The 17902-nt window shown below is 44.6% G+C and overlaps 2 protein-coding genes across 4 annotated transcripts in view; one reads left to right on the top strand and one right to left on the bottom strand.

The window, feature by feature from the left end:
* The window catches only part of LOC139552821 (E3 ubiquitin-protein ligase makorin-2-like), a 77093-nt gene extending 69898 nt beyond the window's left edge, over nucleotides 1-7195 (top strand). For both annotated transcript variants that reach the window (XM_071364885.1, XM_071364893.1), the window contains exon 8: nucleotides 5856-7195. In XM_071364885.1, the coding sequence (XP_071220986.1) occupies nucleotides 5856-6014 (159 nt within the window). In that variant the 3' untranslated portion in view covers nucleotides 6015-7195. The remainder of the gene's footprint in view (nucleotides 1-5855) is intronic.
* Nucleotides 7196-12107: 4912 nt separating this feature from the next.
* Nucleotides 12108-17902, bottom strand: part of LOC139552800 (synapsin-2-like) — a 274172-nt gene continuing 268377 nt past the window's right edge. The window contains exons 12-14 of one of the 2 annotated variants that reach the window (XR_011670537.1): nucleotides 14736-16008; nucleotides 13237-13963; nucleotides 12108-13152 (exon numbers count right to left, since the gene is read on the bottom strand). Coding sequence is in view for 1 of the 2 variants with exons in the window: in XM_071364849.1 (XP_071220950.1) it covers nucleotides 13807-13963; nucleotides 14736-16008 (1430 nt within the window). In the remaining variant the exon portion in view is untranslated. Of the gene's footprint in view, nucleotides 13964-14735; nucleotides 16009-17902 lie in introns of both variants that reach the window. The other variant, XM_071364849.1, reaches the window with a different exon arrangement.

Raw genomic sequence — 17902 nt, 5'->3', positions numbered from 1 at the left:
GACACCGACGTCTTGCTTCCAGACAAACTAAACAGCGGATAATACACAGACGCGGCCCACTACCAAGGACTCCTTCTCCATGGCCAACGTGAGTAAGACATTTAAACGTGTTAACTCTCGCAAGGCTGCTGGCCCAGACGGCATCCCTAGCCGCTTCCTCAGAGCATGTGCAAACCAGCTGGCTGGTGTGTTTACGGACATATACAATCTCTCCCTATTCCAGTCTGCTGTCCACACATACTTCAAGATGGCCACCGTTGTTCCTGTACCCTAGAAGGCAAAAATAACTGAACTTAATGACTACCGCCAATTAGCTCTCAATTCTGTCATCATGAAGTGCTTTGAGTGTCAAGGATCATATCACCTCCACCTTACCGGTCACTCTCTAGACCCTCTTCAATTTGCTTACCACCCAAATAGATCCACAGACGACGCAATCGCCATCACACTGCACACTGCCCTATCCCATCTGGACAAGAAGAATACCTATGTTAGAATGCTGTTCATCGACTACAGCTCAGCATTTAACACCATAGTACCCTCCAAGCTCATCATTAAGCTTGAGGCCCTGGGTCTCAACCCCACCCTGTGCAATTCGGTCTTGAACTTCCAGGTGGTGAAGGTAGGAAACAACATCTCCACTTCGCTAATCCTCAACACTGGGGCCCCACAAGGGTACGTGCTCAGCCCCCTCCTGACCCATGACTGCGTGGCCATGCACGCCTCCAACTCATTCATCAAGTTTGCAGACAACACTACAGTGGTAGGCTTGATTACCAACAATGACGAGACCGCCTACAGGGAGGAGGTGAGGGCTCTCGAGGTGTGGTGTCAGGAAAACAACCTCTTACTCAACGTCAACAAAACAAAGGAGATGATTGTGGACTTCAGGAAACAGCAGAGGGAGCAGCCCCCTATCCACATCGACGGGACAGCAGTGGAGAAGGTGAAACGTTTTTTTTTTTTAAGTTCCTCTGCGTTCCTCTGCGTACATATCTCGGACAAATTGAAATGGTCCAACCACACAGACAGTGTCGTGAAGGCTCAACAGCGCCTCTCCAACCTCAGGAGGCTGAAGAAATTTGGCTTGTCATCTAAAACCTTCACAAACTTTTACAGGTGCACAACTGAGAGCATCCTGTCGGGCTGTATCACAGCCTGGTACGGCAACTGCACAGCCCTCAACCGCAGGGCTCTCCAGAGGTTGGTGCGGTCTGCACAAAGCATCACAGAGGGCAAACTACCTGCCCTCCAGGACACCTACAGCACCCGATGTCACAGGAAGGCCAAAAAGATCAAGGACAACAACCACCCGAGCCACTGCCTGTTCACTCGACTACCATCCAGAAGGCGAGGTCAGCACAGGTGCATCAAAGCTGGGACCGAGAGACTGAAAAACAGCTTCTATCTCAAGGCCATCAGACTGTTAAATAGCCATCACTAACAGAGGCTGCTGCCTACATACAGACTTGAAATCATTGGGCACTTTAATAAATTGATCACTAGTCACTTTAATGCAACTTTAATAATGTTTACATATCTTGTATTGCTCATCTCCATATGTATATACTGTATTTTATACCACCTATTGCGTCTTGCCTATGCCGCTCTGTCATTGCTCATCCATATAATTATATGTATATATTCTTATTCCATTCATTTAGATTTGTGTGTATTAGGTATTTGCTGTGGAATTGTTGGATTACAGGTCAGATATTGCTGCACTGTCGGAACTAGAAGCACAAGCATTTTGCTACACTCACAATAGCATCTGCTAACTATGTGTATGTGACCAATAACATTTGCTAACCAAGTGTATGTGACCAATACAATACTGAAACTTTATGCAACATAAAAAGTAAAAAAAAATGTATTCTTTATTTAACTAGGTAAGTCAGTTAAGAACAAATTATTATTTACAATGATGGCCTACTAAAAGGCAAAATGTCTCCTGCGGAGACGGGCAAAAAAAGAAACGTCAACTGCGTTTATTGTCAGCAAACTTAACATGTGTAAATATTTGTATGAACATAAGATTCAACAACTGAGACAAACTGAACAAGTTCCACAGACATGTGACTAACAGAAATGGAATAATGTGTCCCTGAACAAAGGGGATCAAAATCAAAAGTAACAGTCAGTATCTGGTGTGGCCACTAGCTGCATTAAGTACTGCAGTGCATCTCCTCCTCATGGACTGCACCAGATTTGCCAGTTCTTGCTGTGAGATACCCCACTCTTCCACCAAGGTATCTGCAAGTTCCCGGACATTTCTTGGGGGGAATGGCCCTAGCCCTCACCCTCCGATCCAACAGGTCCCAGACGTGCTCAATGGGATTGAGATCCCGGTCTCTTCGCTGGCCATGGCAGAACACTGACATTCCTGTCCTGCAGGAAATCATGCACAGAACGAACAGTATGGCTGGTGGCATTGTCAGGATGAGCCTGCAGGAAGGGTACCACATGAGGGAGGAGGATGTCTTCCCTGTAACGCACAGCGTTGAGATTGCCTGCAATGACAACAAGCTCTGGCCGATGATGCTGTGAACACACCGCCCCAGACCATGATGGACCCTCCACCTCCAAATCGATCCCGCTCCAGAGTACAGGCCTCGGTGTAACACTCATTCCTTCGACGATAAACGAGAATCCGACCATCACCCCTGGTGAGACAAAACCGTGACTCGTCAGTGAAGAGCACTTTTTGCCAGTTCTGTCTGGTCCAGCGACGGTAGGTTTGTGCCCATAGGCGACGTTGTTGCCGGTGATGTCTGGTGAGGACCTGCTTTACAACAGGCCTAAAAGCCCTCAGTCCAGCCTATTGCGTACAGTCTGAGCACTGATGGAGGGATTGTGCGTTCCTGGTGTAATTCGGGCAGTTGTTGTTGTCATCCTGTACCTGTCCCGCAGGTGTGAAGTTTGAATGTACTGATCCTGTGCAGGTGTTGTTACACGTGGTCTGCCACTGCGAGGACGATCAGCTATCTGTCCTGTCTCCCTGTAGCGCGTCTCACAGTACGGGCATTGTAATTTATTGCGCTGTCCACATCTGCAGTCCTCATGCCTCCTTGCATCATGCCTAAGGCACGTTCACACAGATGAGCAGGGACCCTGGGCATCTTTCTTTTGGTGTTTTTCAGAGTCAGGAGAAAGGCCTCTTTAGTGTCCTAAGTTTTCATAACTGATAAATTAATTGCCTTAATTGCCTACCGTCTGTAAGCTGTTCGTGTCTTAACGACCGTTCCACAGGTGCATGTTCATTAATTGTTTATGGTTCATTTAACAAGCATGGGAAACAGTGTTTAAACCCTTTACAATGAAGATCTGTGAAGTTCTGAAAAAGGGACGTTAGTTTAGGACAAAACACACATCACGACCAGAGACAACACAACACTACATAAAGAGAGACTTAAGACGATAACATAGCAAGGCAGCAACACATGACAACACAACATGGTAGCAACACAACATGGTAGCAGCACAAAACATGGTACGTACATTATTGGGCACAGACAACCACACAAAGGGCAAAAAGGTAGAGACAACAATACATCACGCAAAGCAGCCACAACTGTCAGTAAGACTGTCCATGAATGAGTCTTTGAATGAAGAGATTGAGATTAAACTGTTAAGTTTGAGTGTTTGTTGCAGCTCGTTCCAGTCGTTAGCTGCATTGAACTGAAAAGATGAGCCACCCAGGGATGTGTGTGCTTTGGAGACCTTTAACAGAATGTGACTGGTGTTGTATGTGGAGGATGAGGGCTGCAGTAGATATCTCAGATAGGGGGGAGTGAGGCCTAAGAAGGTTTTATGAATAAGCATCAACCAGTCGGTCTTGCGACGGGTATACAGAGATGACCATTTTACGGAGGAGTACAGAGTGCAGTGATGTGCCCTATAGGGAGCATTGGTGGCAAATCTGATGGCCGAACGGTAAAGAACATCTAGCCGCTTGAGAGCACCCTTACCTGCCGATCTATAAATGATATCTCCGTATTCAAGCATGGGTAGGGTGGTTATCTGAATTAGGGTTAGTTTGGCAGCTTGGGTGAAAAAGGAGCGATTACGATAGAGGAAACCAAGTCTAGATTTAACTTTAGCCTGCAGCTTTTATATGTGCTGAGAGAAGGACAGTGTACCATCTAGCCATACTCCCAAGTACTTGTATGAGGTTACTACCACAAGCTCTAAACCCTCAGAGGTAGTAATCACACCTGTGGGGAGACGGGCATTCTTCTTACCAAACCACATGACCTTTGTTTTGAAGGTGTTCAGAACAAGGTTAAGGGTAGAGGCAGCTTGTTAGACACAAAGAAATCTTCGTTGTAGAGCATTTAACCCAAAATCCGGGGAGGGGCCAGCTGAGTATAAGACTGTATCATCTGCATATAAATAGATGAGAGAGCTTCGTACTGCCTGAGCTATGTTGTTGATGTAAATTGGGAAGAGCGTGGTGCCTAGGATGGTGCCTTGGGGTACTCCCTTGGTGACAGGCAGTGGCAGAGACAGCAGATTTTCTGACTTTATACACTGCACTCTTTGAGAGAGGTAGTTAGCAAACTAGGCCAAAGACCCTCAGGGATACCAATACTCCTTAGCCGGCCCACAAGAATGGAATGGTCTACCATATCAAAAGCTTTGGCCAGGTCAATAAAATAGCAGCACAACATTGCTAATACTGAACCTCTATACAACACTACCGTGATGCTAATACTGAACCTCTATACAACACTACCATGATGCTAATACTGGACCTCTATACAACACTACCGTGATGCTAATACTGAACCTCTATACAACACTACCATGATGCTAATACTGAACCTCTATACAATACTACCATGATGCTAATACTGAACCTCTATACAACACTACCGTGATGCTAATACTGAACCTCTATACAACACTACCATGATGCTAATACTGAACCTCTATACAACACTACCATGATGCTAATACTGGACCTCTATACAATACTACCATGATGCTAATACTGAACATCTATACAACACTACCGTGATGCTAATACTGAACCTCTATACAACACTACCGTGATGCTAATACTGAACCTCTATACAATACTACCATGATGCTAATACTGAACCTCTATACAATACTACCGTGATGCTAATACTGAACCTCTATACAACACTACCGTGATGCTAATACTGGACCTCTATACAACACTACCATGATGCTAATACTGAACCTCTATACAACACTACCGTGATGCTAATACTGAACCTCTATACAACACTACCATGATGCTAATACTGAACCTCTATACAACACTACCGTGATGCTAATACTGAACCTCTATACAACACTACCGTGATGCTAATACTGAACCTCTATACAACACTACCATGATGCTAATACTGGACCTCTATACAATACTACCGTGATGCTAATACTGAACCTCTATACAACACTACCGTGATGCTAATACTGGACCTCTATACAATACTACCGTGATGCTAATACTGAACCTCTATACAACACTACCGTGATGCTAATACTGAACCTCTATACAACACTACCGTGATGCTAATACTGGACCTCTATACAATACTACCGTGATGCTAATACTGAACCTCTATACAACACTACCGTGATGCTAATACTGAACCTCTATACAACACTACCGTGATGCTAATACTGGACCTCTATACAACACTACCATGATGCTAATACTGAACCTCTATACAACACTACCGTGATGCTAATACTGAACCTCTATACAACACCAACATGATGCTAATACTAAACCTCTATACAACACCAACATGATGCTAATACTAAACCGGTACAAAAATGTAAGTAGTTGTTGTTAATTCTCCTGTGTTGTCTTGTAGTTCCTGAACTCTGTCCGTCTGTGGGACTTCATCGAGGAGCGTGAGCAGCGCAGTGTTGCCCAGCCGCAGGAAGATGAGGTCAGCGAACTGAGAGAACTCTTCATGCAGATGTCTGGTCCAGGAGGGGAGGAGAGCAGTGCAGTGTCTGCCCAGCCCTGAGCCCTCAACCTGGGGCCCTAACTACCCGTTACCCAGGCCCCAGCACTCTGACCAACGGCTCATATCAAAATGCAAACATACATACGACACTGGACAATAAAATGTACTCACTAGTAAGCCTTTCATGTTGATGGTTTCAGGCTTTTTTAAATGATATTTTTACTCATGGTACATTTGTGTGGAAAATAACATAGTAAATCTGTACATAGAGCTGTAATGGTTCTGTTAAAGAAGCTGCTATATTTTCCGGATATGTTTTAGATAATTTATCTCTGGAAGGCTTTTTATATGAATGGGATAGACATCTATAGAATGAACTCTAAGGTCATAGTTTTCAAGTACAGTGAAATGCCTTTACTTTATTTTCTTTGGATCTATAGAATCAGTTTGAGGTTGTATAGATAGATAGAGCTATGTAATGATAGATCAGACAGCCTCTCAGCCAGGCCACAACATGTGTTACAGGTAGGTCACATATAGACATTTTTAAAAGAAACAACGTTGAATTCAAAGCAATGCACCCAGGGGCTCTATTCAAGCTGAAGTGATAGGAATTACTTTCATTTTCGGATTGAGCCGACTTATTCAGTGTTCACCGTGAATGCGGTCTCTGCTAACGCAGTAACATTGGCTTTAAATTTAAATCACGCTGTAACGCTGAACTTCCACGATACGGATTGAATAGAGCCCCAAGTCTGTTTCATACTCGATGTCCATGAAATTATGGTGTGTTAATTTAGAGGCTTTTACATTTACGTTGCAACTAGTTCCTTCTATAGGAACTATTTAGTGTTGATGGATGCTCACATTATGAGGTGTAGTGACTTTATCCTTTTAATGGTATAAAATGATGTTGACCTTATTATCCTACATCATTCATCTATAGTAAGAGCATAAAGCAGGCCCTGGGTGATCTATCAGTCAGCCTGTAGAGGTGCAGAGGAATGAGCTCCTACCAGTAGTCCTCTCTATTATCTAATGTATTGTGTGAAGCTGCCTGGGGAGACTCAACTATAGTGTTTAGATAATATTATGCTACAGTGTTTAATGTATATTCTATGGGAAATCAGAATCACTATGTTGGCTTTTATTTATCCAATTTCTTTTCAGTTTGAATGATTATTTCCAATTAGTTTTTCAATAGCAGCAGTCCGTTCATTCAATAAAGAAAATGTTTGACAGCAGAAGAATATGAGTGTTTTTTCACCTCCCTTTAACCCGAGGGGTTAATGGATTGAGGCCAGACAATATAGTACTGCTATATATCCTGCGGTTCACAACCCTGCTTGTGCTGCTGGAATGGTGTGTAGTAGTTTTAAGCACGCATGAATGGAACGGAATTCCCTTTTTATGAGCTTTTCTCTGTGTGTCGACCTTGAACTGAAGCATGACGATAGCATGCTATTCACCTGCTAATTGTTCTGTGTGTCGACCTTGAACTTAAGCATGACGATAGCATGCTATTCACCTGCTAATTGTTCTGTGTGTCGACCTTGAACTGAAGCATGACGATAGTATGCTATTCACCTGCTAATTGTTCTGTGTGTCGACCTTGAACTTAAGCATGACGATAGCATGCTATTCACCTGCTAATTGTTCTGTGTGTCGACCTTGAACTTAAGCATAACGATAGCATGCTATTCACCTGCTAATTGTTCTGTGTGTCGACCTTGAACTGAAGCATGACGATAGCATGCTATTCACCTGCTAATTGTTCTGTGTGTCGACCTTGAACTTAAGCATGACGATAGCATGCTATTCACCTGCTAATTGTTCTGTGTGTCGACCTTGAACTGAAGCATGGCGATAGCATGCTATTCACCTGCTAATTGTTCTGTGTGTCGACCTTGAACTTAAGCATGACGATAGCATGCTATTCACCTGCTAATTGTTCTGTGTGTCGACCTTGAACTGAAGCATGGCGATAGCATGCTATTCACCTGCTAATTGTTCTGTGTGTCGACCTTGAACTTAAGCATGACGATAGCATGCTATTCACCTGCTAATTGTTCTGTGTGTCGACCTTGAACTGAAGCATGACGATAGCATGCTATTCACCTGCTAATTGTTCTGTGTGTCGACCTTGAACTGAAGCATGACGATAGCATGCTATTCACCTGCTAATTGTTCTGTGTGTCGACCTTGAACTTAAGCATGACGATAGCATGCTATTCACCTGCTATTTGTTCTGTGTGTCGACCTTGAACTTAAGCATGAAGATAGCATGCTATTCACCTGCTATTTGTTCTGGGTGGAGATCTAAGAAATGAAGGTGTTGCTATATTCTGACCTTAATTCACCGGAAACCATGAAAGCCAGGAAACCATGAATAAGGTGGGGCCAACCTTCCGGTTCCAAGTGGAAAAAGCATCTCCTTTCTTCGATAGAAATAGCATTCTCCATGCACTGTAATTTATAAATGGATGAGATCTATTGATAAGAACTAGGTAAATTAGTCATCTGTTTGGAGTAGGGGATTGTAAATGCACATGAACTGTTTTACATGACTTTTCCTTATGATCTCTTGAGATGAATGTGAAACCAGTTATATGGAAGCAAAGTGAAAGTCCTATCAACATGACATGTATTGTGACTCCTTTTCCACGGTGAAGTAGGCTATAAATAGCTGTGTCGATATTCAGAGTTTTAATTGTGTGCCCTCAATTTGCTTGGATGAAATTTGGAGACCCAAGCTATAGTCTTCTGTAGGGCTGAACCCAGGCCATAGTCTTCTGTAGGGCTGAACCCAAGCTATAGTCTTCTGTAGGGCTGAACCCAAGCTATAGTCTTCTGTAGAGCTGAACCCAAGCTATAGTCTTCTGTAGAGCTGAACCCAGGCCATAGTCTTCTGTAGGGCTGAACCCAAGCTATAGTCTTCTGTAGGGCTGAACCCAAGCTATAGTCTTCTGTAGGGCTGAACCCAGGCTATAGTCTTCTGTAGGGCTGAACCCAAGCTATAGTCTTCTGTAGGGCTGAACCCAGGCTATAGTCTTCTGTAGGGCTGAACCCAAGCTATAGTCTTCTGTAGGGCTGAACCCAAGCTATAGTCTTCTGTAGAGCTGAACCCAAGCTATAGTCTTCTGTAGAGCTGAACCCAAGCTATAGTCTTCTGTAGGGCTGAACCCAAGCTATAGTCTTCTGTAGAGCTGAACCCAAGCTATAGTCTTCTGTAGGGCTGAACCCAAGCTATAGTCTTCTGTAGCGCTGAACCCAGGCTATAGTCTTCTGTAGAGCTGAACCCAAGCTATAGTCTTCTGTAGGGCTGAACCCAAGCTATAGTCTTCTGTAGGGCTGAACCCAAGCTATAGTCTTCTGTAGGGCTGAACCCAAGCTATAGTCTTCTGTAGAGCTGAACCCAAGCTATAGTCTTCTGTAGAGCTGAACCCAAGCTATAGTCTTCTGTAGGGCTGAACCCAGGCTATAGTCTTCTGTAAGGCTGAACCCAAGCTATAGTCTTCTGTAGGGCTGAACCCAAGCTATAGTCTTCTGTAGGGCTGAACCCAAGCTATAGTCTTCTGTAGAGCTGAACCCAGGCTATAGTCTTCTGTAGGGCTGAACCCAAGCTATAGTCTTCTGTAGAGCTGAACCCAAGCTATAGTCTTCTGTAGAGCTGAACCCAAGCTATAGTCTTCTGTAGAGCTGAACCCAAGCTATAGTCTTCTGTAGAGCTGACTCTGCCAAGTTGATGTATACACTTCAGAATGTTTTAATTATATACCTGGGCTTTTCTCAGTTTTATTTTACAATTTGTGTCATGTTAAAAATTAGACATTATTGCGAGCCACCGTCAGTAATACCAACATACATTTACAGTGCATTCTGAAAGTATTCAGACCCCTTGACCTTTTCTACATTTAGTTGTGTTACAGCCTTATTCAAAATGGATTAATGAGGATTTTTTTAAATTTAATCTACACACAATACCCAATATGACAAAGCGAAAACAGGTTTTTAGAAATATGTATTTATTTACATAAGTATTCAGACCCTTTGCCATGAGGCTTGCAATTGAGCTCAGGTGCATCATGTGTCCAATCAATCAATCACATTTATTTATAAAGCCCTTTTTACATCAGTCGATGTCACAAAGTGCCATACAGAAACCCATCCTAAAACCCCAGCAAGCAATACAGATGTAGAAGCACGGTGGCTTGGAAAAACTCCCTAGAAAGAAACCTAGAGAGGAAACAGGCTCTGAGGGGTGGCCAGTCCTCTTCTGGCTGTGCTGCGTGGAAATTATAACAGTACATGGCCAAGATGTTCAAACATTTATAGCAAGGTCAAATAATAATAATTACAAAGGTTGTAGAGGGTGCAACAGGTCAGCACCTCAAGAGTAAATGTCAGTTGGCTTTTCATAGCCGAGCATTCAGAGTTCGAGACAGCAGGTGCGATAGAGAGAGAGAGTCGGAAACAGCAGGTCCGGGACAAGGTAGCACGTCCAGTGAACAGGTCAGAGAGGCATGGTCCCAGGGCTCAGGTAAAAGCACAGACCCCACAACACTAGAGGGATATCCGCAAACCACCAACTTACTACCCTGAGACAAGGCTTAGTATAACCCAGGAAGATCTCCCCCACGGCACAATCTTCCTGTACGGCAACCTGGCACCCCTCCTACGGGCAGCATGGAAGAGCACCAGTAAGCCAGTGACTCAGCCCTCATAATAGGGTCAGAGGCAGATAATCCCAGTGGATAGAGGGGAACCGGCCAGGCAGAGACAGCAAGGGCGGTTCGTTGCTCCAGAGCCTTTCCGTTCACCTTTCACACTCCTGGGCCAGACTACACTCAATCATATGACCCACTGAAGAGATGAGTCTTCAATAAAGACTTAAAAGTTGAGACTGAGTCTGCGTCTCTCACATGGGTAGGCATGGGTAGGCAGACCATTCCATAAAAATGGAGCGCTATAGGAGAAAGCCCTACCTCCAGCTGTTTGCTTAGAAATTCTAGGGACAATTAGGAGGCCTGCGACTTGTGACCGTAGCGTACGTGTAGGTATGTACGGCAGGACCAAATCGGAAAGATAGGTAGGAGCAAGCCCATGTAATGCTTTGTAGGTTAGCAGTAAAACCTTGAAATCAGCCCTTGCCTTAACAGGAAGCCAGTGTAGAGAGGCTAGCACTGGAGTAATATGATAAAATTTCTTGGTTCTAGTCAGGATTCTAGCAGCCGTATTTAGCACTAACTGAAGTTTATTTAGTGCGTTATCTGGGTAGCTGGAAAGTAGAGCATTGCAGTAGTCTAACCTAGAAGTAACAAAAGCATGGATAAATTTTTCTGCATCATTTTTGGACAGAAAGTTTCTGATTTTTGCAATGTTACGTAGATGGAAAAAATATGTCCTTGAAACAGTTTTGATATGTTCGTCAAAAGAGAGATCAGGGTCCAGAGTAACGCCGAGTTCCTTCACAGTTTTATTTGAGACGACTTTGAGGACAAACCATTCACAGAGACAAACTGATATCTTTCCGACAGATAAGATCTAAACCAGGCCAGAACTTGTCCGTGTAGACCAATTTGGGTTTCCAATCTCTCCAAAAGAATGTGGCGATCAATGGTATCAAAGGCAGCACTAAGGTCTAGGAGCACGAGGACAGATGCAGAGCCTCGGTCTGACGCCATAAAAGGTCATTTACCACCTTCACAAGTGCAGTCTCAGTGCTATGATGGGGTCTAAAACCAGACTGAAGCATTTCGTATATATTGTTTGTCTTCAGGAAGGCAGTGAGTTGCTGCGCAACAGCTTTTTTTTTTTTGAGAGAGAGGAATGGAAGATTCGATATAGGTTTTTTATATTTTCTAGGTCAAGGTTTGGCTTTTTCAAGAGAGGCTTTATTACTGCCACTTTTAGTGAGTTTGGTACACATCCGGTGGATAGAGAGCCGTTTATTATGTTCAACATAGGAGGGCCAAGCACAGGAAGCAGCTCTCAGTAGTTTAGTTCAGTCATAGAGATATCTACCACAATATATCACATTAATGGTCCCTTCCACCACCTTCTGGACAGAAAGAACAGCAGCATTTATCCATTTCTAACAGAACAAGTTAGTCATTGTAAATGGAGGAGTCAGTAATACAGATACATTAGTGGAACGATTTAGCACATCTTTATTTATTGACATTTATGTACAGGTAACATTACTATGGTACCAAGGGTCACTGGGTCATATTGATCATGCAAGGCAGTACTGCATACGGACAAATAAAACAGTACAGGAACCTACAATACATTATCAATGATTCATTATTACAAAATAAACTCCTGGATGACTCACATACAGTAACGGTACAATACAACATTTACAAAGCATTAAACAAGATAACATGTTAGATGGCTTTAAGTTGAAAGAAGCTGACAGGTTGGTAGAACTGCTGGACACCAAGGTGTTTACAGGACAGTTGATCTGAAACGTTATTGAAACTGACCGGTTCTGGTGTTGGCTTGACAACTTAACGAGTGGTCGGATACCTTAAATTAAGGTCTGACTGATTAAATAGAGGTCTGACTGATTAAAGGAGCAGTCTGGAATCTTAAAGGAGAGGTTTGACTGATTAAAGGAGGGGTCTGACTGATTAAAGGAGGGGTCTGACTGATTAAAGGAGGGGTCTGACTGATTAAATAGAGGTCTGACACCTTAAAAGGAGGGGTCTGACTGATTAAAGGAGAGGTCTGACTGAGTTAAAGGAGCGTTCTGACAGATTAAAGGAGAGGTCTGACTGATTAAATAGAGGTCTGACACCTTAAAGGAGAGGTCTGACTGATTAAAGGAGAGGTCTGACTGATTAAAGGAGGGGTCTGACTGATTAAAGGAGGGGTCTGACTGATTAAAGGAGGGGTCTGACTGATTAAATAGAGGTCTGACACCTTAAAAGGAGGGGTCTGACTGATTAAAGGAGAGGTCTGACTGAGTTAAAGGAGCGTTCTGACAGATTAAAGGAGAGGTCTGACTGATTAAATAGAGGTCTGACACCTTAAAGGAGAGGTCTGACTGATTAAAGGAGAGGTCTGACTGATTAAAGGAGGGGTCTGACTGATTAAATAGAGGTCTGACTGATTAAAGGAGAGGTCTGACTGATTAAAGGAGGGGTCTGACTGATTAAATAGAGGTCTGACTGATTAAATAGAGGTCTGACACCTTAAAAGGAGGGGTCTGACTGATTAAAGGAGAGGTCTGACTGATTAAAGGAGGGGTCTGACTGATTAAATAGAGGTCTGACACCTTAAAGGAGAGGTCTGACAGATTAAAGGAGAGGTCTGACTGATTAAATAGAGGTCTGACACCGTAAAGGAGAGGAGAGTCTGCTTGTATGTATGAGTCCACAGCCACAACGAGGTATTATTATTAAACAACTGTTAATGATGAAGAACGTACTGCACAGGAAGTACATATGGTGATACCAATCACAGTCACTAATCTGTAATAAAACATCACATTGAGGCTACAACATCCAGAGGGTAACATCAACTCAACACAAACATCCATTCTGCTCCACAACACCTACTGATGGAGCCGTCATCTTCATGCATTAGAACGTCATATATATCTCCTCCTCCTCCTCACACACTGACCGAGGGCCAAGCTTCACGCAGGTAGCTAGCTACAGGTAGTTACAGGTAGCCGGCACTTTGACATCATCACACTCAACTGGCCAATTGAGTCCTCAGAGACACAGAGGCAGGGGATGGAGGCGGGACTTGGGAGTTATACAGTTACACACAGTTAATCTCAGACTGGGTCACGTTTATGTCAATGAAGTCATCTGCCAATCCTAGAGCATGTGGGAGAGGACTAATCAGAGAAGAGGCTGGCGAAGGACTTTCGGATGTTCCGGATGGTCTCGGCCTTGGCTTCGTCCTCTCCGCCCGCCGAGGAGCTGGTCGAGCTGGAGCGGAAGAACGATGCATCTCCCAACGCGCTGAAGGCATTGGTCAGGGACTGGGACTTACTGAAACACACAGAGACATAACGTTAACTCTAACAATAACTCCTAACCTTATCCCCTAATCTGGTCAGGGACTGGGACTTACTGCTGAGACAGAGACAACACATTAAACCTGACCTTAAACCATGAAGCTAACCTGGTTAGGGACTGGGATTTACTGCTGAGACAGAGACATCACGTTAAACCTGACCTTAAACCCTGAAGCTAACCTGGTTAGGGATTTACTGCAGAGACAGAGACATCACGTTAAACCTGACCTTAAACCCCGAAGCTAACCTGGTCAGGGATTTACTGCAGATACAGAGACATCACATTAAACCTGACCTTAAACCCTAACCCTAAAGCTAACCTGGTTAGGGACTGGGATTTACTGCAGAGACAGAGACATCACATTAAACCTGACCTTAAACCCTAACCCTAAAGCTAACCTGGTTAGGGACTGGGATTTACTGCAGAGACAGAGACATTACATTAAACCTGACCTTGAACCCTAACCCTAAAGCTAATCTGGTTAGGGACTGGGATTTACTGCAGAGACAGAGACATTACATTAAACCTGACCTTGAACCCTAACCCTAAAGCTAATCTGGTTAGGGACTGGGATTTACTGCAGAGACAGAGACATCACATTAAACCTGACCTTAAATCTAACCCTAAAGCTAACCTGGTTAGGGACTGGGACTTACTAGAACAAACACACAGTACATCAGGGTAATGGCTCTGACAACATTATCACCATGTCATCCTTTTTGTTTAATGTAGCTAAAGCTCTTACTTCAGCAGTGGATGGCCCTTGGGTGCAAGCTGTTCTTCAACCGGAGGCTGAGCTTCAGCTGGGGCTGGGGATGAGGCTGAGTCTGGGGCTGGGGATGAGGCTGGGGCGGGGGCTGAGACTGGTAGTGGGGATGAGGCTGGGGCTGGGGATGAGGCTGGGGCGGGGGCTGAGACTAGTAGTGGGGATGAGGCTGAGACTGGGGCTGAGCCTGGGGCTGGGGATGAGACTGGAGCTGGGGATGAGCCTGGGGATGGGAATGAGGCTGAAACTGAGACTGGAGTAGGCTCTGGAGCAGGCTCAGGGGCCGTGGCAGTGGAAGACATGGGCATCATAATAGGGGTGGGGTCTGGGTGAAAGTCTGGGGAAAGGACCGTTGGTGGCTGAGCTTTAGCTGGAGACTGGGGCAAGAAAGGGGACTGCACCCTCCCAGGAGACCTCTTTGGGGACAGGGACTGCCCTGGTGCTCTGGATGAAGACACAGCATCAGGACTGGGCTTCAGGCCAAGGGGGGTAAGGGGGGTCTGGGGTTTGGGCTGGATCAGGGGCTTGGAGTTGCGGCGTACAGGAGGTATAGGCTTGGGCCTGGGAGGCAGTGGGGGCAGCTCTGCTGGCTTCCCTGGGGGAGGGGCTGCTGATGGAGACACCTGAGGCTGGGGCTGGGGCTGCTGTGTAGTGGGGGCAGGGGGTGGAACTGGGGGTGAGACAGGAGCAGGGGTCGGGGATAGGGCTGGGAGTAAGGCAGGTGCTAGGCTGGAGGTTGGAGCTGAGACAGGGGCAGCATCTGGGGCTGGGGGTGAGAGGGGGGCAGGGACTGAGACAGGGGCCAGGATTGGGGATAGGACTGGGGCTGAGACATGGGCTGGGGCTGGAGCTGAGGGTGAGACAGGAGCAGGGACTGAGACAGGGGCCAGGGTTGCGGATAGGACTGGGGCTGAGACATGGGCTGTGGCAAGGGCTGGAGCTGGAGCAGGCTTTTGCACCGGGGAAGGGATAGGCTTTGGTACTTGAGCAGAGGTCGTCTTTACCACCGCAGGAGGGGGTGGCTTTGGTGGAGGGGAAGAGGATTGCTTTTGCACTGGGGCAGGGGCTGGCCTAGAGACTGGAGCAGAGTATGGTTTTGCCACTGGAGTGGAGGCTTGCTTTTGAATGGGGATGGTGGCCACTCTTAAAACCGGAGGGGGGGCTGGCTTTGGCGGAGGGGACACCTTGGGGGCTAACTCTGCTGGAGGCTCCACACTCTGTGGTTGAGTGTGCTGGGCTTGCACTGCACCCCCTAAAGGTAGGACACAGAACAGTATCATGTTATAATACATACTGGAAAATACAATACAAAACACAAAATAAAGAAAAACCCTGACAAAAACCAAATAGCTTTTGTTTAAAATCTTTCTAAATCAAGTGTATGGAGACAGACAGGCAGACAGACAGGCAGACAGCCTGCAGGTTGTGGTGTCTCCAGCAGGGGGAGCCTGCAGGTTGTGGTGTGGCCAGCAGGGGGAACCTGCAGGTTGTGGTGTGGCCAGCAGGGGGAGCCTGCAGGTTGTGGTGTCTCCAGCAGGGGGAACCTGCAGGTTGTGGTGTCTCCAGCAGGGGGAACCTGCAGGTTCTGGTGTGGCCAGCAGGGGGAACCTGCAGGTTGTGGTGTGGCCAGCAGGGGCAGCCTGCAGGTTGTGGTGTGGCCAGCAGGGGAACCTGCAGGTCATGCTGTGGCCAGCAGGGGAAACCTGCAGGTTTTGGTGTGGCCAGCAGGGGGAGCCTGCAGGTTGTGGTGTCTCCAGCAGGGGGAGCCTGCAGGTTGTGGTGTGGATCAACATAACAGGAGGATTGACCAGATCAACATAACAGGAGGATTGACCAGATCAACATGGTGGAAACATGCTCAACCAGATCAACATGGTGGTTAGCCTGTCCTATGGGATCAATAGTCTATGTTCATCAATGTATGTCATAAACATCCCAATGGTTGCTTGTGACTCAAATAAGACTTAGACATAATTATAACATCATTTACACCAACATATGCATGAAAAAACATAATGTGGTTTTATGCAGGGAGATGTGGGATAAGGTGTTGAATATCGTATATGTAACCTGTTCTATATGTTGTATTCTATGTAGTTCTATATGTAGTAGATGATATCTTTATATATGCAGTATACTCATATAAAAAGTATTGCAGCCACAGGGAATAAAGTGGAAGAGAACATCAACTAGAAGCCAGTGGAGTGTACGAGGAGCGGGGTGACATGGGAGAACTTGGGGAGGTTGAACACACATACCGTAATATTCTAATCTATGTCTGCAATGTATAAACACAAGCAGAGAATCAAACTATAATTAATCAGAAAATATGACTCAACAACTGAGATGAAGGATCAGAGCATAATATATGGTCTACATTACTGTACTATGTATTACTGTACTATGATTTACTATGTGTTACTGCACTATGTATTACCATACTATGTATTACCGTACTATGTATTACTGTACAATGTATTACTGTACAATGTATTACTGTATGTATTACTGTACTATGTATTACTATATGTATTACTGTGCTATGTATTACTATATGTATTACTGTGCTATGTATTACTGTACTAAGTATTACTGCAATATGTATTTTTTCACTTTGTATTACTGTATGTATTACTGCACTATGTATTACTGCACTATGTATTACTGAACTATGTATTACTGCACTATGCATTACTACACTATGTATTACTGCACTATGTATTACTGCACTATGTATTACTACACTATATATTACTGCACTATGTATTACTACACTATGTATTACTGCACTATGTATTACTGCACTATGTATTACTACACTATGTATTACTACACTATGTATTACTACACTATGTATTACTACACTATATATTACTACAATATGTATTACTACACTATGTATTACTGCACTATGTATTACTACACTATGTATTACTACACTATGTATTACTACACTATGTATTACTACACTATGTATTACTGCACTATGTATTACTGCACTATGTATTACTACACTATGTATTACTACACTATATATTACTGCACTATGTATTACTGCACTACGTATTACTGCACTATGTATTACTACACTATATATTACTACACTATGTATTACTACACTATGTATTACTGCACTATGTATTACT

The sequence above is a fragment of the Salvelinus alpinus genome, chromosome 2, assembly GCF_045679555.1.
Source record: "Salvelinus alpinus chromosome 2, SLU_Salpinus.1, whole genome shotgun sequence".
Lineage (NCBI taxonomy): Eukaryota > Metazoa > Chordata > Actinopteri > Salmoniformes > Salmonidae > Salvelinus > Salvelinus alpinus.
The sequence above is the reverse complement of the archived record's forward strand: the minus strand, read 5'-3'. Positions and strand labels throughout refer to the sequence as shown.